The 21,370-nt window shown below is 39.8% G+C and overlaps 1 protein-coding gene across 6 annotated transcripts in view; it reads right to left on the bottom strand.

The window, feature by feature from the left end:
* CEP135 (centrosomal protein 135) overlaps window positions 1-20,948 on the bottom strand; it is an 80,003-nt gene extending 59,055 nt beyond the window's left edge. For 4 of the 6 annotated variants that reach the window (XM_032633377.1, XM_032633380.1, XM_032633383.1 and 1 more), the window contains exons 1-6: window positions 20,686-20,948; window positions 17,133-17,289; window positions 14,895-15,085; window positions 13,445-13,612; window positions 10,866-11,007; window positions 8,680-8,764 (exon numbers count right to left, since the gene is read on the bottom strand). In XM_032633377.1, coding sequence (XP_032489268.1) covers window positions 8,680-8,764; window positions 10,866-11,007; window positions 13,445-13,612; window positions 14,895-15,085; window positions 17,133-17,272 — 726 coding nt within the window. In that variant the 5' untranslated portion in view covers window positions 17,273-17,289; window positions 20,686-20,948. The remainder of the gene's footprint in view (window positions 1-8,679; window positions 8,765-10,865; window positions 11,008-13,444; window positions 13,613-14,894; window positions 15,086-17,132; window positions 17,290-20,685) is intronic. The other 2 variants (XM_032633381.1, XM_032633379.1) reach the window with 2 other exon arrangements.
* Window positions 20,949-21,370: the final 422 nt, after the last annotated feature.

Here is a 21,370-nt window from a genome sequence, read left to right as displayed (position 1 = left end):
AGGTTCTGAGCCCCACGTCAGGCTTCCCAACCTGGGGGTCCAGCAGTGAGAGGAGGAATTCCTAGACTTACAGACTTTGAAGGCTACTGGGATTTGACTACAGGATTTCGACATGACTCAGGGAAACAGAGACTCCACTCTTGGAGTGCACACACAAAGTGGTGAGCGTACTGGGACCCAGGGGAAGGAGCAGTGACCTCAAGGGAGACTGAACCAGACCTACCTGCTAGCGTTGGAGGGTCTCCTGCAGAGGCAGGGGGTGGCTGTGGCTCACCGTGGGGACAAGGACACTGGCAGCAGAAGTTCTGGGAAGTACTCCTTGGTGTGAGCCCTCCCACAGTCTGTCACTAGCCCCACCAAAGAGTCCACCATAGGCTCCAGTGTTGCGTTGCCTCAGGCCAAACAACCAACAGGGAGGGAACCCAGCCCCACCCATCAGCATTCAAGCAGATTAAAGTTTTACTGAGCTCTGCCCACCAGAGCAACAGTCAGCTCTACCCACCACCAGTCCCTCCCATCACGAAACCTACATAAGCCTCTTATATAGCCTCATCCACCAGAGGGCAGACAGCAGAAGCAAGAACTACGATCCTGCAGCCTGTGGATCAAAAGCCACATTCACAGAAAGATAGACAAGATGAAAAGGCAGACGGCTATATACCAGATGAAAGAACAAGATAAAACCCCAGAAAAACAACTAAATGAAGTGGAGATAGGCAACCTGCCAGAAAAAGAATTCAGAATAACGATAGTGAAGATGACCCAGGACCTTGGAAAAAGAATGGAGGCAAATATCGAGAAGATATAAGAAATGTTTCACAAAGACCTAGAAGAATTAAAGAAGAAACAAACAGAGATGAACAATAACTGAAATGAAAACTACACTAGAAGAAATCAATACCAGAATAACTGAGGCAGAAGAACGGATAAGTGATCAGGAAGACAGAATGGTGGAATTCACTGTTGTGGAATGGAATAAAGAAAAGAGAATGAAAAGAAATGAAGACAGCCTAAGAGACCTGTGGGACAACATTAAATGCAACAACATTTGCATTATAGGGGTCCCAGAAGGAGAAGAGAGAGAGAAAGGACCCGAGAAAATATTTGAAGAGATTAGAGTCGAAAACTTCCCTAACATGGGAAAGGAAATAGCCACCCAAGTCCAGGAACTACAGCAAGTCCCACATAGGATAAACCCAAGTAGAAACACAATGAGACACATAGTACTCAAATTGGCAAAAATTAAAGAAAAAGAAAAATTATTGAAAGCAGCAAGGGAAAAACAACAAATAACATACAAGGGAACTCCCATAAGGTTAACAGCTGATTTCTCAGCAGAAACTCTACAAGCCAGAAGCGAGTGGCATGATATACTTAAAGTGATGAAAGGGAAGAACCCTAAAACCAAGATTACTCTACCCAGCAAGGATCTCATTAAGATTCGATGGAGAAATCAAAAGCTTTACAGACACACAAAAGCTAAGAGAATTCAGCACCACCAAACCAGCTATATAGCAAATGCTAAAAGAACTTCTCTAAGTGGGAAACACAAGAGAAGAAAAGGACCTACAAAAACAAACCCAAAACAATTAAGAAAATGGTCACAGGAACATACATATCGATAATTACCTTAAACGTGAATGGATTAAATGCTCCAACCAAAAGACACAGGCTTGCTGAATGGATACAAAAACAAGACCCATATACATGCTGCCTACAAGAGAACCACTTCAGTCCTAGGGACACAGACAGACTGAAAGTGAGGGGATGAAAAAAGTTATTCCATGCAAATGGAAATCAAAAGAAAGTTGGAATAGCAATACTCATATGTGATAAAACAGACTTTAAAATAAAGAATGTTACAAGAGACAAGGAAGGACACTACACAATGATCAAGGAATCAATCCAAGAAGATACAACAATTATAAATATATATGCACCCAACATAGGAGCACCTCGATACATAAGGCAACTACTAATAGCTATAAAAGAGGAAATCGACAGTAACACAATAATAGTGGGGGACTTTAGAACCTCACGTACACCAATGGACAGACCATCCAAAATGAAAATAAATAAGGAAACAGAAGTTTTAAATTACACAATAGACCAGATAGATTTAATTGGTATTTATAGGACATGCTATCTGAAAACGGCAGATTATAATTTCTTCTCAAGTGTGTATGGAACATTCTCCAGGATAGATCACATCTTGGGGCACAAATCAAGCCTCAGTAAATTTAAGAAAACTGAAATCATATCAAGCATCTTTTCTGACCACAGCGCTATGAGATTAGAAATGAACTACATGGGAAAAAACGTAAGAAACACAAACACATGGAGGCTAAACAGTACGTTACTAAATAACCAAGAGATCACTGAAGAAATCAAAGAGGAAATCAAATAATACCTAGAGACAAATGACAATGAAAATACAACGATCCAAAACCTATGGGATGCAGCAAAAGCAGTTCTAAGAGGGAAGTTTATAGCTATACAAGCCTACCTCAAGAAACAAGAAAAATCTCAAATAAACAATCTAACCTTACACCTAAAGGAACTAGAGAAAGAACAGCAAACAAAACCCAAAGTTAGCAGAAGGAAAGAAATCATAAAGATCAGAGCAGAAATAAATGAAACAGAAACAAAGAAAACAATAGCAAAGATCAATAAAAGTAAAAGCTGGTTCTTTGAGAAGAGAAACAAAATTGATAAACCATTAGCCAGACTCATCAAGAAAAAGAGGGAGAGGACTCAAATCAATAAAATTAGAAATGAAAAAGGAGAAGTTATAACAGACACTGCAGAAATACAAAGCATCCTAAGAGACTAATGCAAGCAACCCTATGCCAATATAATGGACAACCTGGAAGAAATGGACAAATTCTTAGAAAGGTATAACCTTCCAAGACTGAACCAGGAATAGAAAATATGAACAGACCAATCACAAGTAATGGAATGGAAACTGTGATTAAAAATCTTCCAACAGGGCTTCCCTGGTGGCGCAGTGGTTGAGAGTCCGCCTGCCGATGCAGGGGACACGGGTTCGTGCCCCGGTCCGGGAAGATCCCGCATGCCGCGTAGCGGCTAGGCCCATGAGTCATGGCCGCTGAGCCTGCACATCCGGAGCCTGTGCTCCGCAACGGGGAGGGGCCACAACAGTGAGAGGCCCGCATACCACAAAAAAAAAAAAAAAAATCTTCCAACAAACAAAAGTCCAGGACAGATGGCTTCACAGGTGAACTCTATCAAACATTTACAGAAGAGATAACACCCATCCTTCACAAACTATTCCAAAAAATTGCAGAGGAAGGAACACTTCCAAACTCATTCTATGAGGCCACCATCACCCTGATACCAAAACCAGACAGAGATACAAAAAAAAAAAGAAAATTATAGACCAATAGCACTGATGAATATACATGCAAAAATCCTCAACAAAATACTAGCAAACAGAATCCAACAACACATTAAAAGGATCATACATCATGATCAAGTGGGATTTATCCCAGGGATATGAGGATTCTTCAATATACACAAATCAATCAATGTGATACACCATATTAACAAATTGAAGAATAAAAACCATATGATCATCTCAATAGATGCAGAAAAAGCTTTTGACTAAATTCAACACCCATTTATGATACAAACTCCCCAGAAAGTGGGCATAGAGGGAACCTACTCAACATAATAAAGGCCATATATGACAAACCCACAGCAAATATCATTCTCAATGGTGAAAAACTGAAAGCATTTCCTCTAAGATCAGGTACAAGACAAGGATGTCCACTCTCACCACTATTATTCAACATAGTTTTGGAAGTCCTAGCCACGGCAATCAGAGAAGAAAAAGAAATAAAAGGAATACAAATTGGAAAAGAAGAAGTAAAACTGTCATTGTTTGCAGATGACATGATACTATACATAGAGAATCCTAAAAATGCCACCAGAAAACTACTAGAGCTAATCAATGAATTTGGTAAAGCAGCAGGATACAAAATTAATGCACAGAAATCTCTTGCATTCCTATACACTAATGATAAAAAATCTGAAAGAGAAATTAAGGCAACACTCCTATTTGCCATTGCAACAAAAAGAATAAAATACCTAGGAATAAACCTACCTAGGGAGACAAAAGACCTGTATGCAGAAAACTATAAGACACTGATGAAAGAAATTAAAGATGATACCAACAGATGGAGAGATATACCATGTTCTTGGATTGGAAGAACCAACACTGTGAAAATGACTATACTACCCAAAGCAATCTACAGATTCAATGCAATCCCTATCAAATTACCAATGGCATTTTTTACAGAACTAGAACAATCTTAAAATTTGTATTGAGACACAAAAGACCCCAAATAGCCAAAGAAGTATTGAGGGAAAAAAACGGAGCTGCAGGAATCAGACTCCCTGACTTCAGACTATACTACAAAGCTACAGTAATCAAGACAATATGGTCCTGACACAAAAACAGAAACATAGATCAATGGAACAAGATAGAAAGCTCAGAGGTAAACTCACGCACCTATGGTCAACTAATCTATGACAAAGGAGGCAAGGATATACAATGGAGAAAAGACAGTCTCTTCAGTAAGTGGTGCTGGGAAAACTGGACAGCTACATGTAAAAGAATGAAATTAGAACACTCCCTAACACCATACACAAAAATAAAATCAAAATGGATTCGAGACCTAAATGTAAGAGCAGACACTATAAAAGTCTTAGAGGAAAACATAGGAAGAACACTCTTTGACATGAATCACAGCAAATCTTTTTTGATCCACCTCCTAGAGTAATGGAAATAAAAATGAGAATAAACAAATAGGACCTAATGAAACTTCAAAGCTTTTGCACAGCAAAGGAACCCATAAACAAGAAAAGACAACCCTCAGGATGGGAGAAAATATTTGCAAACAAATCAATGGACAAAGGATTAATCTCCAAAATATATAAACAGCTCATGCAGCTCAATATTAAAGAAACAAACAACCCAATCCAAAAATGGTCAGAAGACCTAAATAGACAGTTCTCCAAAGAAGACATACAGATGGCCAGGAAGCACATGAAAAGCTGCTCAACATCATTAATTATTGGAGAAATGCAAATCAAAACTACAATGAGGGATCACCTCACACCAGTTAGAATGGGCATCATCAGAAAATCTACAAACAACAAATGCTGGAGAGGGTGTGGAGAAAAGGGAACCCTCTTGCGCTGTTGGTGGGAATGTAAATTGATGCAGCCACTATGGAGAACAGTATGGAGGATCCTTAAGAAACTAAAAATAGAACTACCATATGACCCAGCAATCCCACTACTGGGCATATACCGAGAGAAAACCATAATTCAAAAAGACATGTGCACCCCAATGTTCATTGCAGCACTATTTACAATAGCCAGGTCATGGAAGCAGCCTAAATGCCCATCGACAGACAAATGGATAAAGAAGTTGTGGTACATATATACAATGGAATATTACTCAGCCATAAAAAGGAACGAAATTGGGTCATGTGTTGAGATGTGGATGGATCTAGAGACTATCATACAGAGTGAAGTAAGCCAGAAAGAGAAAAACAGATATCGTATATTAATGCATGTATGGGAATGTAGAAAACCGGTTCATCTGTACCATTTTTCAGGGCAGAAGTTGAGAGACAGATGTAGAGAGAAAACATATGGACACCAAGGGGGGAAAGCCGTGGGTGGGTGGGGGGATTGTGGTGTGATGAATTGGGCAATTGGAATTGACATGTATACACTGATGTGTATAAAATTGATGACTAATAATAACCTGCTGTATAGAAAAATAAATAAAATAAAATTCAAATATTAAAAAAAAAAGAAAACCCCACACACTCTGAATATTTGGTTTTGTTTTCCAAAAAATTTGAAAACAAAAACCAAGTATTCAATTTAACAAACAATTATTGAGCTTTGTTCTTAAGTATACAAAGATGAATAAAACACAGTCCCTTACTTTCAGGAACACACAGCTTTACAGGAAAAGCAAGCAAGCTAACCAATAATTGCTTTAATATGTTATTCAATGGTAGAAAAATAGAAATAGGTATATGGTACCAAAGTAGTGAAGGGAATAGAGTGATTTAGACTCCATTATACAGTCATTTCTATCGAAATTAATGAAGGTCTTATCAAATAAACAAGTCTAAAAAACTTATAAATGATGCTAGGCAGAGAAGAAAGGAGAGATGTTCCAGGCAGTGACAGAGAAGCATAAAGCAACACGATATGTTTGAGGGAGCAGAAATGACTCAGTATGACTGGACTGTAATGTGCGAGGAAACTAATAGTTGGAGATGAGTCTGAAGAATTAGGCAGGAACTAATTATGATAAGCACTGAATACTTCGCTGGGAGAAATATTACTCTGGACTAAAGGATGAATTTGATAAGACCAGAGGCAGGAAGACCATTGTAGGAAATATATGAGAGATGATTAGGGCCAGTGGGATAGGGCAGAGCAGAAGTAGTAAGTTTAAGAAGCACTCAGAACTGACAGAGCATGGTGAGTGGTGTGTGACAAGAGGAGAATGAGATCTAGAAAGACTACAGAATGTTGGCTCGGGCAAATGCTGATGCTTCCAACCAAAGTACAGAATATAGGAGGAAAAAGAGATTTGAGACAGAAATTGGGAAGTTCAGTACTAGGCATATGTGTACAGAGAGCATTCATCCAAGTGAAAATGCCCAGTGTCAAGTTGGGTATATGGGTCTGGACCTCAGCAGAGAGGTCTGAGCCTGAGACACTGGGGAGTCATCAGCATTCAGGTAATAAACTAAGAGAGTGGATGAGACTATTTGAGAAAACACAGAGGGAGAGGAGAAGGAGTCAAAGACAGAGTTTTGAGAGACAGTGATATTTTAGGGAGCAGGCAAAGGAAAAGAGCAAAGAAGATATTATAAGAGGTTAAAAAAAAAAAGCAAGAAAAGGAAAACCAACAGAAAATGAAGCCATGGATGAGTTTCAAAGAAAAATTATGAATGATGTCAAATACTGCAGAGTGGGTCACAAAAATGAAGACTTAAAAGTATCCTTCTGGAGGTAGCAATTGATGTCAGTGGTATCAATTACTAGGTCAATTTATAAAGTGTGGGACAGAAGCCAGAATGCAAAAGGTTATGGTGAACAGGAGGTGAAGAAGCAGAGAAAGAAGAATAAGATACTCTTTAGAGAAGTACTTCTGAGGGAGAAAACATTAATTAACAAGAGGGAAAAGTAGTTAAAAGAGATTTTTAACGGGATATTAGTGATGACACTAGTGCCTCCTCACCGGACTGTTAAGAAGACTAAAAAAATTATAATTGTAAAGCGGCCATGTAAGCTTGTTGAAGAATAACTGATTAAAGCAATATCCTAAGGAGAAGAGAGGAAATGGGGCCAAGTGCACAGGCAGAAAGACTAAACCTTAAACAGGAAGAAGCACCACCCTATCCACTGAGTCTTAAGGAGAGCCTGAGTGTGAATATTGCTCATTTTAAAGGGGGAGAGATAGGAAATTGAGAAAAAGGTGATATCCTGAGAAGGAGGGTCTTATAGTCCAGGGAAAGAGCTTGAAGAGAACAGTAAAATCTGGAATATATGCTGAGAAAAACAGAACAAGTTCAAACAAACAAAAAAAACTGACAGGGAACACAGTGGACTCAATCAAGATTGATAACCACAACAGATTGGTGGTTTCAATCAGAATGGTCAGGTTATTTTCTCCAAACACCCCAGCCACCTCATGCAGAGATAGCAAAGATTGGTCAGTTTATGTTCATAAAGTACTTGGAAAAAAATATGATGAAAGAATGACTGAATATAAATTGAAAAATATCAATACAATTCATCTCACGTGCATATTTGATATCTTCAACATCTCTCCATGAAGTAAGTTTTTTGGTTGATATTATAACAATTCCTTTTAACTCTATTTTATCCAAGTAATCTTCAAAGTACTTTATAAACTTAACAGTTACACCAACACATAAGTTACATCTATATTTGTATGTGCAGATTTCTTCACTCCAAAAAAAGGTAGTCATGTGCAGAAAATGAAAAACATGTTACCCAATTTAAACTTCAGTAAGCTGTTAAGAAAGAAAGCCTATAATTATCCAAGTCAGAATTTAGCCAAGACGTCAACAGAAAGTAGGAAAGAACAAAGCTTGTTAAAGTTATAATCTAACTCTGCATCTATTAATTCCCCTGCTTCTTCAGAAAACTGTGTTATGGGGTACTAGTGCTTATAGCAAAAACATGCAACAAATATGGTAACACAGAAAAGTAACTTTCGAAGAGCCTTATATTCAAAATGACAAAATCTATAGTAAGATTAAAAAATTATTTAAAATACCATTACAAAGCATAACACACTTTAATAAAATACCTCCTGAGATGGAAACAGTTAATATGGTTATATTTGGGGAGACAGATGATTCACCTTAAAAAAATCAAAACAAAACAAAAAACTACTATTCACCTCCATCCATAATGAAGGGAATGGACTGAATGCCCTGAAGCCATCTAAGCCATTCCATCTATTAATTCTAAATATTAACAAATATATGAAAAAGAAGAGCTGTATTAAAAACTCAGTATCAGTAATATCAAATATAACTTAATTTCACTTACAATCACACCTACTATGCAAGTAAATAAAAATCCTACCTGCTTGTTATAATCTCTCAGTCCACTTTCCATCACTGCTAACTTTTCTTGTAACTGGTAGACTTCTTGCTGAAGTTCTTGAATTCTGAAACACATTTATAACTAATGTCAATATACTTAAGAAATACAAAATAACAAGAAATGAAACCAGATGCCTTCTCTTAAAAACCCTCTACTTTTTGTTTCTCAGTGAGGTAGGAGGTACTGTGCCAAAGGGTTCCGAAGCCACAGCATAGAGTACATCATCTTGCAGATTTAATTTTCCAAGAATAGATAAAAAATTGAGTGGTAAATAATTTGAAACTCAGATACATTATGCCTACTACTGCATTTTAATCCTCAGGACAACTCTTCCAGGTACTGTTGCCAATTCTCAGGTTCAGGGAACTAAGCGTCTAGTCCAAAATCCACAATATTATAAAGTGAAATAAGGGATCCTACATGACCCTGTATTTTCTAATGAACTATCCTGCAATCCTAGAAAAAAGAAAAATATTGAGAAATACTACCACTTTCCAAGTAACTACAGTAAAAAACCTACTCCTTTCCAGAACTCGTTAATTCTAAGAGAAACAAGGTTTGTCTAAATTATCTGAATTCTGCAACTGCCCAAATGTATTTGTTTTACATCAAACTTTGCCACGCATTAACATAAATATGACACAACCACTTTCATACTGGAAAAATAAAGCCTGAAGCCAGGTCTGCTTTTAAGAGAGGGGCTTCCCTGGCGGTGCAGTGGTTGAGAGTCTGCCTGCCAATGCAGGGGACACGGGTTCGTGGCCTGGTCCAGGAAGATCCCACATGCCACAGAGCGGCTGGGCCCGTGAAGCCATGGCTGCTGAGCCTGCGCATCCGGAGTCTGTGCTCCACAACGGGAGAGGCCCGCATACCGCAAAAAAAAAAAAAAAAAAAAAAAAAAGAGATTTCCCATGGAGTAGGGGTGAATAAGGCTAAACACTGCTCGTCCCTGCCATTACTGGAACCAACATTTCCTACTAATCTAGGTGTAGGAGAGGAGTTTGTATGCAACCACACTTACATATGCACGAATGACTCTGAATACAATTAAATGTGCACATGCAAATTAAAACAAACAAGATAATCGGGAGACTAATGCTACCTATGATGGTTTGATAGAAAAGAAGAATGAAGAAGAACATTAAGGTGAAAGAAAAAGACAGAAAATGATAACACATGTAGCCCCCAAAAACTTCTTGCATAATACTAACACACTGTCTAAGTCCTAGATTATAACTGTACCATAAAAACAAAACACGAAATATTTCATGGGTAAGGTCAGATAACTATATAAATACAGGTACATAATACTGTGTGAGATGAACTGAGCTAAAAGATCCTAATTGGTCCCTCAATCAATGTCTTTTTTTTTTTTGCTATATTGAGATTAATAAAGTAGAAAACTCCCCCATATTCTCTGCATAATCTACAAAGTAAAAAGCTAACTGCACTAACCATTTCCACTAGTGTGTTCCGTACTTTAAACTGTTTCTGCAGCAAAGACCACAGAGGCTGTCACTAGTGTTTTCTCACTCCTCTGTACCTCTTATAATTTTCTTAATGGCATTTTGTGTATTTCCCTTGTCTCATCTTTATTATACTGGGTTATAAGCTTCTCAAAAGCTGCAACACCACCTTATTCATCTTTACATCCCCAGAACAGTTACATACTGCCTTTTCCAGAGAACTTAATGAAGTTTTAATTAAAACAATTTATATCTGATTCCAATTTAAGGAAATATCAACATATACAGCTAGAGAATCATGAAGCAGAATTTCAAAGCCAGTTACAAGTCTACTCATGTCTACTGGTATTTGACAAAAATCTGAAGTAATAAGGAGTCTGTAAAAGATTTACTGGGTGATGAAACTAAATGTCAAAGCAACTCTACTGAAACAGGCTCTAGATGGCACTAAATTGTTTTAAATCAAATATGGACAGAAACATCAGATATATGATCTCTTTGAAATCAAAAGTTTCAAAACAAGTAAAAACCTTCTATATTCAGAATACACTCAGAAAGCATTTACTGAGTGCTTGTGCAAAGTTCTGTGCTAGGCACCAGAGATACGCTAGTTAAGAAGACAGAAGCCCTACTATGAAGAAATTGAAGGGGAACCAAGTGATCAATTAACTGAAGCCAACAAAGAATTATTTAATGCACCTGTTATCAGCCACTTGCAGGAGGTCTGCAATGTAAGGGTCATCTGGCTGAGGAACTGGATAAGAACTGACTTCAGAGGGAGGGACTGGTTCATCAATTTGCATACGCTGGCGTCTGAAAGCAATACTTCTTTTCTTGCCACCTAAAAAAAGCAAATGTGTATTTCAAAAAAAAAAAAAAAATTAAAAACAAAACACTGTCTTAGAATTAAATATTTCAGAAGGTTAGCCTTTTAGTTACAAAGTGTGTCTCTAGCTCATATTACATACTGATAAAATGTTTTCTCCCTTATATATAAATACCCACCTGATCTTTAAACAATGCATTCCTAAAAACCTCAACAAGATATGGTTATAAAACAAGCTTTATTTTCTGCATGCTTGGTACATATGGCAAGATTTAATCCGTTCCTCCAAGAGATGAGGACCAGACTTCGGCAAGATGAAAGTTGAGTGTGCCTTGTGGTATTCGCTATTATGAGCTCAAGAAATCATCACCAGCAGAAAACTGTCAAACGAGGAGCTTAAGGTAGTGATAACTAAAATAAACATGCTTATTAAGCAATGCCAAAGGAGAAGATAACTGAAACTTTAAGAAGCCAAATTAATATATAGTGGAATGTATACCCTGATTAGTATAATTTCTTAATTAGTAAATTGTCTCAATTATCCTTAAAACTAGCAGGAGTAATTTATTTTTATGGTTAGATATATCCTGCCTTGGTCCAAGCCACATGGATAATTTACCTTTTCCAGTATCTGGCCAAGATTAGACATGTACTTGAAAAACTAATCGACCCTCACAAAGAACAAACATAACTCTCAACTTTGTCTTCATTAGAATCCTAACAAATTTTTTATACTCCTAATCTTTTGTTTTGAGGATGAAGAAACTGGGTCAAAAGTATTTAAATGACCTGCTTGTATACACACCTGAACAGGTAAACCATTTTCTTCTTCCCTTATCTCCTGGTTTTCCTCCTTGGTTGCTCCTCAGTTTCTTTCAAAGACCCTCTTCTTCCACCTGTGCCTTAAATGCCAATTTTCCTAGGGTCTGTCTTTGGTTCTCCTCTCTTTCCAGTCTACATAATCTTACTAGATAATTCCTACCACATTCAGAGCTTCAATTCTCATGATATCCCAATGATTCCCAAATGTGGATCTCCATCTGGGATCATACTGCTGAGAACAGATCTACATATCCCACTGCATACTAGAAATCTCAGTGTGAATGTCCTGTAGGTATAACACACTCAACACACCCTTTGTGAAGGGTGGACTTCTGTTCTGCTTTCCACATTCTCTACCTTAAGAAATATTACCATCATCCACCCACTCATTCCCTTCAAACAGAAATTTAGGAATTTCTCTACTTCCCAAGTCTACCACATTCAGTCACTAAATTTTAGAGATTACACCTCCTAAATCTCTCTTGAATCTGTCCCACTCTTTTCTCAGAAAATCCTCTTTTTTGTTTTCTTAATCTTCTAGGTACTTCTGAGATCTTCTCCACATTTCTCCGTCTTTTCTGCCTTTGGCTCACGGTCCTCCCTCGCCATCTCATTTCCTGCCATTTCAAATCCCACTGATTCCTCCCCGACCCTGACCCCTCGGTTCACAATTCCTCAACTCTCATGAGTCTCCTCTTCACTCAGCTATAGGCACACAATAACATGATTACGCCTGGACTTTGTCACTGGTTAGAACTGTGCCAGTGCCCAGATCTTCAAGTCTCTTCTGATGGCAATCTTCATTCTGACCAAATTACTTCACTCTCTACCTAGTCTCATAATTCAGCACTTTCCTACACCTCACTTACTTCCATAATCTTAATCCCATGGTTTAGACATCTCAATGATCTGGTTACTAGTACTCGAGATTGTTCCACTGACTTTATGCCCAGACAACCACCAACTCTGCACATACCCCATCATTTTTTTTCTTGCTTGAGAACTACTGAGCATAAAGCTAAAAAGAGTAAAATAGGGCTTCCCTGGTGGCGCAGTGGTTGAGGGTCCGCCTGTTGATGCAGGGGATGCGGGTTCATGCCCTGGTCTGGGAGGATCCCGCATGCCGCGGAGCGGCTGGGCCCGTGAGCCATGGCCGCTGGGCCTGCGCGTCCGGAGCCTATGCTCCGCGGTGGGAGAGGCCACAGCAGTGAGAGGCCCGCGTACCGCAAAAAAAAAAAAAAAAAAAGAGTAAAATAAACTAAGAAATAAGAAAGTACATCATTTCCAAATTCTTTAATGAGTATGAATTACTTTTATAACTGAAATAATAATAATGATAAAAATAATAGAAAAAAGAATTTAAATTAATGATTAAGGAAATAAAACTCTGGGCACTGAAGCCAGACTACTTGTATCTAAGAAGTTATTATTACATAAATTTCTAAGCACATGTATAGAATATAAGCTGCATCTTCAGAAATAAATTTAAAAGTTTTTGTGACTAGCCAAGTACATCTTTTCAAATACTAAAGTCTAAGCATGAAAATCCAAAGTCCCATTTCAGTCAACAGTTCTAATATCTTTAAAATATTACATGCGTACAATTTGTTTTGAGAGGGAACAGACTCACCTGGAGTTTGTACTATAGCTTGCAAATTCTTTTCTTGAAGTTGTTGAATTTTTTCATTCTTAGCTTTACTCTCTTTCTCCAAAAGTTTGAGTTTATGAACATATTGATTATTTAGAAATTTCAGATCAGCTGTTTCACGTGCACACTTTTTCAATGTGGTTTTCAACTCTTAAAATGAAAAAGATTCAAAGAGTATTTTACAATCTAGAAATTCTTCCATTTCACAAAATACAAAAAGTCATAGTAATTTGAAAGGCTCCACCTGATTCTCATGTATGCTTTGTTAGAAAGGCTATACCTTTTCTACCGCCATTAACAAACTGCAAATAAGTCACTAAGCATAAAAAGGAATTATATTTTTCTTCTGTGTTATGAGCCTAATATAAATCATGGCTTTTGATCCAGTAAATTGAATATGAAGCTAAGGGATTATGAATTCATGCCAGGTACCAGACAGGGCTTCCTACTGAATATGAGAAGATTTTATAATAAGTTAGCCATATAATTACCCTTTGCCCAGTACCTTTGAAATCATTCTATTTCTACCTTCCAGATCAAAGATGGGATATTAAAGAATCAGAACGACAGATACATGGCTTTCTCTCAGTAAGAGAAAAACAAAAGTTATTTCAAGAACATTTCTTCAGTACCAGCATTTAATATTTTCTACAGCAATTTTTTAAAAAATTAATTAATTAATTTATGGCTGTGCTGGGTCTTTGTTGCTGTGTGCGGGCTTTTCTCTAGTTGCAGCGTGCGGCAGCTACTCTTTGTTGTGGTGTGCGGGCTTCTCTTGTTGCACAGCATGGGCTCTAGGCACACAGGCTTCAGCAGTTGTGGCACGTGGGCTTCAGTAGTTGTGGCACATGGGCTCAGTAGTTGTGGTGCACAGGCTTAGTTGCTCTGCGGCATGTGAGATCTTCCTGGACCAGGGCTCAAACCCATGTCCCCTGCATTGGCAAGTGGATTCTTAACCACTGTGTCACCAGGGAGGGCCCTCTACAGCAATTTTAATTCTAAAAATTTAATCCACATAAAGTAAAAATGAATACAGTTATGGAATGCAAATTTACTTTCCTTCTTGGAAACTCTTCAACACACCCTACAATATTTCAAGAGGTGTCAATAGGCTGACTATCACATTTTCTAATCAAGTTTTAAAGGTAGACTAGGCTTTCTTATATATAAAATGAAAAGGGCAAAAATATTGCATTTTAAAAATCACAAAATTTGGGCTTCCCTGGTGGTGCAGTGGTTGAGAGTCCGCCTGCCGATGCAGGGGACGCGGGTTCGTGCCCCGGTCCGGGAAGACCCCATATGCGGCAGAGCGGCTGGGCCCATGAGCCATGACTGCTGAGCCTGCGCGTCCAGAGCCTGTGCTCCACAACGGGAGAGGCCACAACAGTGAGAGGCCCGCGTATCGCAAAAAATAAAAATCACAATATTTTACCTTTAATGTGTTGGCCTGATTGTTCTCTCAGTTTCATTAATTCCAGGTATAATTCATTATTTTCCTTACTCAATCTTGCATTTTCAAGTTTATAAGGTTCCAATACAAAATCAAAATTGGCACTTTCTTTTTCAGCTTTCACAGCAGATAATTTTGATTTCCGAAGACTTTCTGTTGTATGAACCAGATCACTAATATTCAAGAACAGAAAATGTAAATACAAGGAAACATTCCATTAACTTTTAATAACTAAAAACATATTTGTAAAAAGACTTAAAATAAATGTTAATGTTAAGTGAGCTCAAATCTAAAAACAAACAAACATAAACAAACACTAGGAGTCTTTCAAGGTACCAGAAAGTACTCAAAAACTTCTCAAAACAGGATTAAAGATTTTTTTAAATATAAATTTATTTTATTTTTGGCTGCATTGGGTCTTCGTTGCTGTGCACAGGCTTTCACTAGTTGCGGTGAGCAGGGGCTACTCTTTGTTGTGGTGCACGGGCTCTAGGCACATGGGCTTCAGTAGTTGTGGCACGTGGGCTCAGTCACTCTGCGGCATGTGGGATCTTCCCAGACCAGGAATCGAACCTGTGCCCCCTGCATTGGCAGGCGGATTCCTAACCACTGAGCCACCAGTGAAGTCCCAAAACAAGATTAATTAAAAGTTATGAAACAGGCTTCCCTGGTGGCACAGTGGTTGGGAGTCCGCCTGCCGATGCTGGGGACACGGGTTCATGCCCTGGTCTGGGAGGATCCCATGTGCCGCGGAGCGGCTGGGCTCGTGAGCCATGGCCGCTGGGCCTGCGCGTCCGGAGCCTGTGCTCCACAGCGGAAGAGGCCACAACAGTGAGAGGCCCACATACCGCAAAAACAAAAAAGTTATGAAACATATACACACAGGCAGAATCATCTTTCAATCTCCCCTCTAACTTACCCCCCCCATGTCTAATTAGTCACCTAATCCGGTGGAATCTGTGAAACTTATTTGTTCATTCAGCAAACATTTACTGAATGCCTGCTATATGCTGTGTCAGGGACGCAACAAATAATGAGTCAGTTCCCGACCTCTAAGAACACAGACCAGTGGAATATTCATTCCATCAACATTTATTGAGCAGGGCACATGGTAAAGAACCCACTATCACGGATCTTATACTCTACTAACAATTTGTCAAAAGTTATAATACTACGAGATAACCTCAACAAATATTTCAGTGCCCACAATGTGTTCAGCCTGTTCTAGGTATGCCAGTTATAAAGTCAGTCTCTAGTCTCATGGAGTTTGCATTCTATCGGGAAGATAACACAAGTTTCCAACAATGATAATAACTAATAACATGCAGCAGATGTGACAGAGTCCTGCAGGCCATATGGCTAACTGAACATAAGGGCAAGGCAGGAGGGAGAGGAGAAAGGGACTTTATAGGCAGATAGAATAGCATATGGAGAGACCAAGGGAGAAAGTGAACACATGTTTAGGAGCTTCAGGTGGTTAATACAGGGGAGATGAAGGTGTACGAGTATAAAATCACTGTGGAAAAAGTTTGTCAGTTTCCTGAAAAGTTAAATATACTTCTACCCTATAACTCCGAATTGTCGATCTAGTACTCGATCATGAAGGATTCTGCAGGCCATGCTAAAGACCATAAAGTATCTTTCATCCATTCTCTCCTTTCCATCATCATCACTTATAGTCCTACTACAAAAGCCTCCTAGGCCACTTCCCTGCTCTAGTCTCAAATCACAGTAGTAGAATTCATGCGGAAAAGAACAAAAATCACAAAGACTCTTTCAGTTAAAGTAACAGGTAACAGCTAAAGTCATGGTCAACCACATTAGAGAAACATTATAAACGTAATAGTAATTAGAGACCAGTGACTAACATAATGTCAAATATATTTCAATAAAAAATTAATGATCAGTGAATAAAGCAGTTACAGAACTCTCAACTAGATCAGAAAATCACATTAAAAATTGTACTTTTACTCACAGACAAAACCTGCAGAAACATTCACTCTGAATAGTATAGTGTGAATGGTGACCCTAGAGTTTTGCAATGTGGAGGCCCTGAATGACGACAGCAGAGTAGAATCTAAGAAGAATAGAGAAACTTCAGATGACTTAAGGACTTTTAAAAAATCTACCCATTTCTCTACTGAAGGATAAAGTTCAATCAGAAATTAGATAAATGGGATTAAGGATCACACAGGTTTAGAACCGTATTTTCATCTTTACCTGAAAAGTTTTTCTACCAAAGGTAAACACTCCACTGTCAGAGTCTGGCGGTATCCCAACTGATCCAATCTTTTCCTAATATTAATATATTTTCTTTCTGCAGCTGTAGTCATCTTGTCTTCCAAACTGGTTTTATTCATTTCCAAAAGTTAAAATCCTAAAAGAAAAGAATGAAACATCATTCTGTTATCAGCTATTATTATTGTTTCACGTTAAGAAGAAAAGAATCTTTTAATATGAAGCAATTATTCTTTGTTTCTTTTCAGGTAGGCAGTCTTCTGGAATATTTAGATTGATTTAAATCCAATGTTTATGATATTCACATTGCTGCATTAAAATAAACATCTCCTCATAAACCTATACAGAAAAGTTAAAACAGGGACTTCCCTGGTGGTGCAGTCGTTAAGAATCCGCCTGCCAATGCACGGCACATCGGTTCGAGCCCTGGTCCAGGAAGATCCCACATGTCGCGGAGCAACTAAACCCCTGTGCCACAACTACTGATCCCGCGTGCCACAACTACTGAAGCCTGTACGCCTAGAGCCTGTGCTTCACAACAAAGAGAAACCACCGCAACGAGAAGCCCGTGCACCACAATGAAGAGTAGCCCCCGCTTGCTGCAACTAGAGAAAGCCCGCGTGCGGCAACGAAGACCCAATGCAGCAAAAAATAAATAAATAATTTTTTTAAAAAAAGTTAAAACAATAAAGCTTCTAGGAAAAAAAAAATATTTTCCCAAGCCTGAGACAGGCAGAGAATACTTAGAAAAGCCTCTTTTAACAGCATTAAATACAAAGGAAAAACTTGATAAATTGGATTTCTTTAAATTAAAAAGTCTGCTCATCAAAATATGCCCTTTTATTTGACAAAAACAAAAGAGTAGGAGAAAAATATTCATAATATCTAACAAAGGATTTGTATATGGGATAAAGAACTCTTACAATTCAATAATAAAGACAACCCAATAAGAAAATGGGCTAAGATTTGCAAAAGATACCTGAATGGGAATAATCATATGAAAAGTTGCTTAATACCATTAGACATCAGGGAAATTGAAACCACAATGAGATACAATTATGCCCATACTAGAATGGCTAAAATTAAAGGTACAATATCAAATGTCATTAAGGACTTGGAGTAACAGGAATCTTCACATTGCTGACAAGAGTGTAAAATCTCTGTGGAAAAAGCCTGGTAACTTCTTATAAAGTTAAGCATACTTCTATCCTATGACTCTCTAATTCTATTCCAAGGTATTTACTCAAGGAAATGAAAATAAGCATCTACAAAGAGACTCTAAAAGCAGCTTTATTCATAATAGCCCCAAACTGCAAACAACCTATTTATCCATCAATAGAGGAAAGATAAGTTACATAAGATACATATACTGTATGATTCCATTTATATGAAGTTCAAGAACAGGCAAAATTAAACTATGTGCACAGAAATGAGAACAGCAGTGGCCTAGGGCTATGCGGGTGTGAGGAGAGCCTGACTGGAAGGGCTACAAGGGAACTTTCTGAGGTAATGAAAATATTGTGTTGATGGGGACAGACGTCACACCAGTGTATACATTTATCAAAGCTTTTCAAATAGCACACTTAAGATCTGTGCATTTCACCATGTAAATTTTACTTAGATTAGAAAAAAAAGACACAAACGCATAAGTATCTCTGTACATGTTTTTATCCTTGTCTTTTTAAATATTTATGAATATATTATCTATCAACCTGCCCTGAAATGGAGTCATTCAAAGATCACTTCTTTAGAAAAATGTGCTCTTTTCTAACTTTGCCAGGTAAATATGGTCCTAATACTCATATTTCTAAACCAAATAAAAACTTTGTTATATATCTCTACTGTTCACAATTTATAAAACATGCAAGTATATGAATACATGCAAAATTTGGTCCTCACAACTACCCTGTGAGGGAGACAGGATGCAGGACACCCTCCCTGTTCAAAGATAAGGTAAGACTGCCTCAAGAGAGTAACTTTCGGGACTTCCCTGGTGGCGCAGTGGTTAAGAATCCGCCTGCCAATGCAGGGGACACAGGTTTGAGCCCTGGTCCGGGAAGATCCCACATGCCGTGGAGCAACGAAGCCCGTGTGCCACAACTAATAAGCCTGCGAGCCACAACTACTGAGCCCGTGCACCTTGAGCCCATGCTCCGCAACAAGAGAAGCCCACGCACCACAACGAAGAGCAGCCCCCGCTCTCCGCAACTAGAGAAAGCCCACGCGCAGCAATGAAGACCCAAGGCAGCCAATAAATAAATAAAAAGAGTAACTATATTCCCAAACCACAAGGCCACGAAGTAGGTGGGCATTCAGGTCCCCTGAGTCCTGATCCAGCACTCTGGTTTCTGTACTATGCTGCCTCAACTTATCAAATCACTCCTAAATTAGTACCTCTCCTTGATTATTACTCCTTTCTACAAATCTTTCCTTCTCCACACGCTTGCTAGCTTTTTCTTTGAATGGAGTCCCCATTCTATACTAGGTTCTTTCTAGGTTCCTTCCACAAGAGGGACCTGACTGATGCAGGGTGTTCTAGAAAAAGTCCTGGAGACATCAGAAATTCACCTGTCAAACCAAGAACTAGTAGGGCCTCAACATTCAAACATGTCTCCATTTTGTCTGGTACCCACTTTGGTTACCCAGAAATAATACTTCCTCACATCCTTCTGAGAGAGAGGGAGAATATGAATATGAATCAAAAAATCATCCACACACAGGACAGATGAAAAAGATTAAAATCCTCCCAACAAGGACAAAAAACACGTATTAGGCTTTCCCCACCCATAGGCTGCTGTCCTCCACCACCGCCCCCATCTCCATTATCCAAACACTGTGGCTATACTGAAAATTTCTAGCAAAACAACATAAAAGGTAAGGTTTGGAGGTCCTCCACACATACGTGTTTAGAACCAGCCACTTGCTTAACTCTGGGGGGTTGACGTCTGAAAGCCAGTACATCTTATTTTTACAAAAATATCCTGTGCGTACATATGCACAGGGGCCAAAAAAACAAAACATAACAAACCCCCAAACCAACCTTAACTGAGTTTATCTCGGGAATCCTCACTCACTTCAGAGAGTGGAAGAGGGGATGTTTACTAAGGTGCTAGCCAAGGGTCAATAAACGACTCTCGTCCTACGCTTTTGGGCACTTTTGTTTTTACAAAGAGCCTGTATGATTCTCATACGAAAAGAGCATTTTAACTTTTAAATCAACCCATCAGTCAGTAGGAGGCGGGTCCGCGGGGGCCGCACAGACGCTCCGGCGAGAGGGGTAGGAGGAAACAGGGGGCTCCCGCGGCCCCAGGCCGACCTCTGGGCCGCAGCTCCGCAGTCGGGTGTTGAAGGGAAGGGGTGTCAGCAGCGGGGCGGCGGGGAGTCTTCGCGCCCCGACCGCCAGCCCGCCCGGGCCCCACTTCCTCCCAAGGCTGCGCGGCCTCCCTCCCGGCCGCGCCCCGGCCCGGCCCGCCGGGACCGCCCGGGAGGCGGAGGCACCGCCCAACTCGGCCCTTCCGCCCCGCGCCGCGCTCACCCGCAGACCCGGCCGCTACTCTCTCCACCTGCGGTCGCATTCTTCCTCGCGCCTCGCCTCCCTTGCTGGCTCCTTCCGCCCCAGACACCGGTTCCGGCTCCAGGACAGTTTGAAAATGGCGCGGAGAGACTATCGGGGCCGGCGCGGAGGAGGCGCCGCGGTTGCCTCGGTAACGGGAGCGGCAGTCGTTTCGCCGCGCGCGGCGGGGACGCGCCCGACAGAGATGGCGGCGCTACGCCCGGCCCGGAAACGCAACGGCCCGTACGGCGCGAGGCCGCGTCACCCCCTAGCGGCGGGCGAACCCCGAACCTCAGCGGGCGCCAGAAACTGTGTCATTCTCTCCGTCGTGTGCCTTAGCCTTCTGGACGCGGGGTTAAAACCCTGCCCAGCCCTGGTCCCTGCTGCGGATTAGCCTTCACCTGCTAGGGGGTCGCCTACTCACCACGTAAACTCCAGCTTAAATAGCCAGTTGTCTGTGCAACTTTCCCTGAGAACCACCCACACCCATGTCCCCGATGCGTAGACCCTTATATTATATTCATCCCATTATGATGAGTATAACATCACTATGTTTTAATCCCGTGAGTTATAACTCATCCCGTCAAAAGGTAATTATTTGTTTATATGTCTCTCCCTGCCTCCTCCAATTTTGAATTCCTTGAGTCAAGATTATTTTACTCAGCTA

This window comes from Phocoena sinus, chromosome 5, assembly GCF_008692025.1.
Source record: "Phocoena sinus isolate mPhoSin1 chromosome 5, mPhoSin1.pri, whole genome shotgun sequence".
Classification (NCBI taxonomy): Eukaryota; Metazoa; Chordata; class Mammalia; order Artiodactyla; family Phocoenidae; genus Phocoena; species Phocoena sinus.
This window is presented reverse-complemented; position numbering and strand designations above follow the sequence as displayed.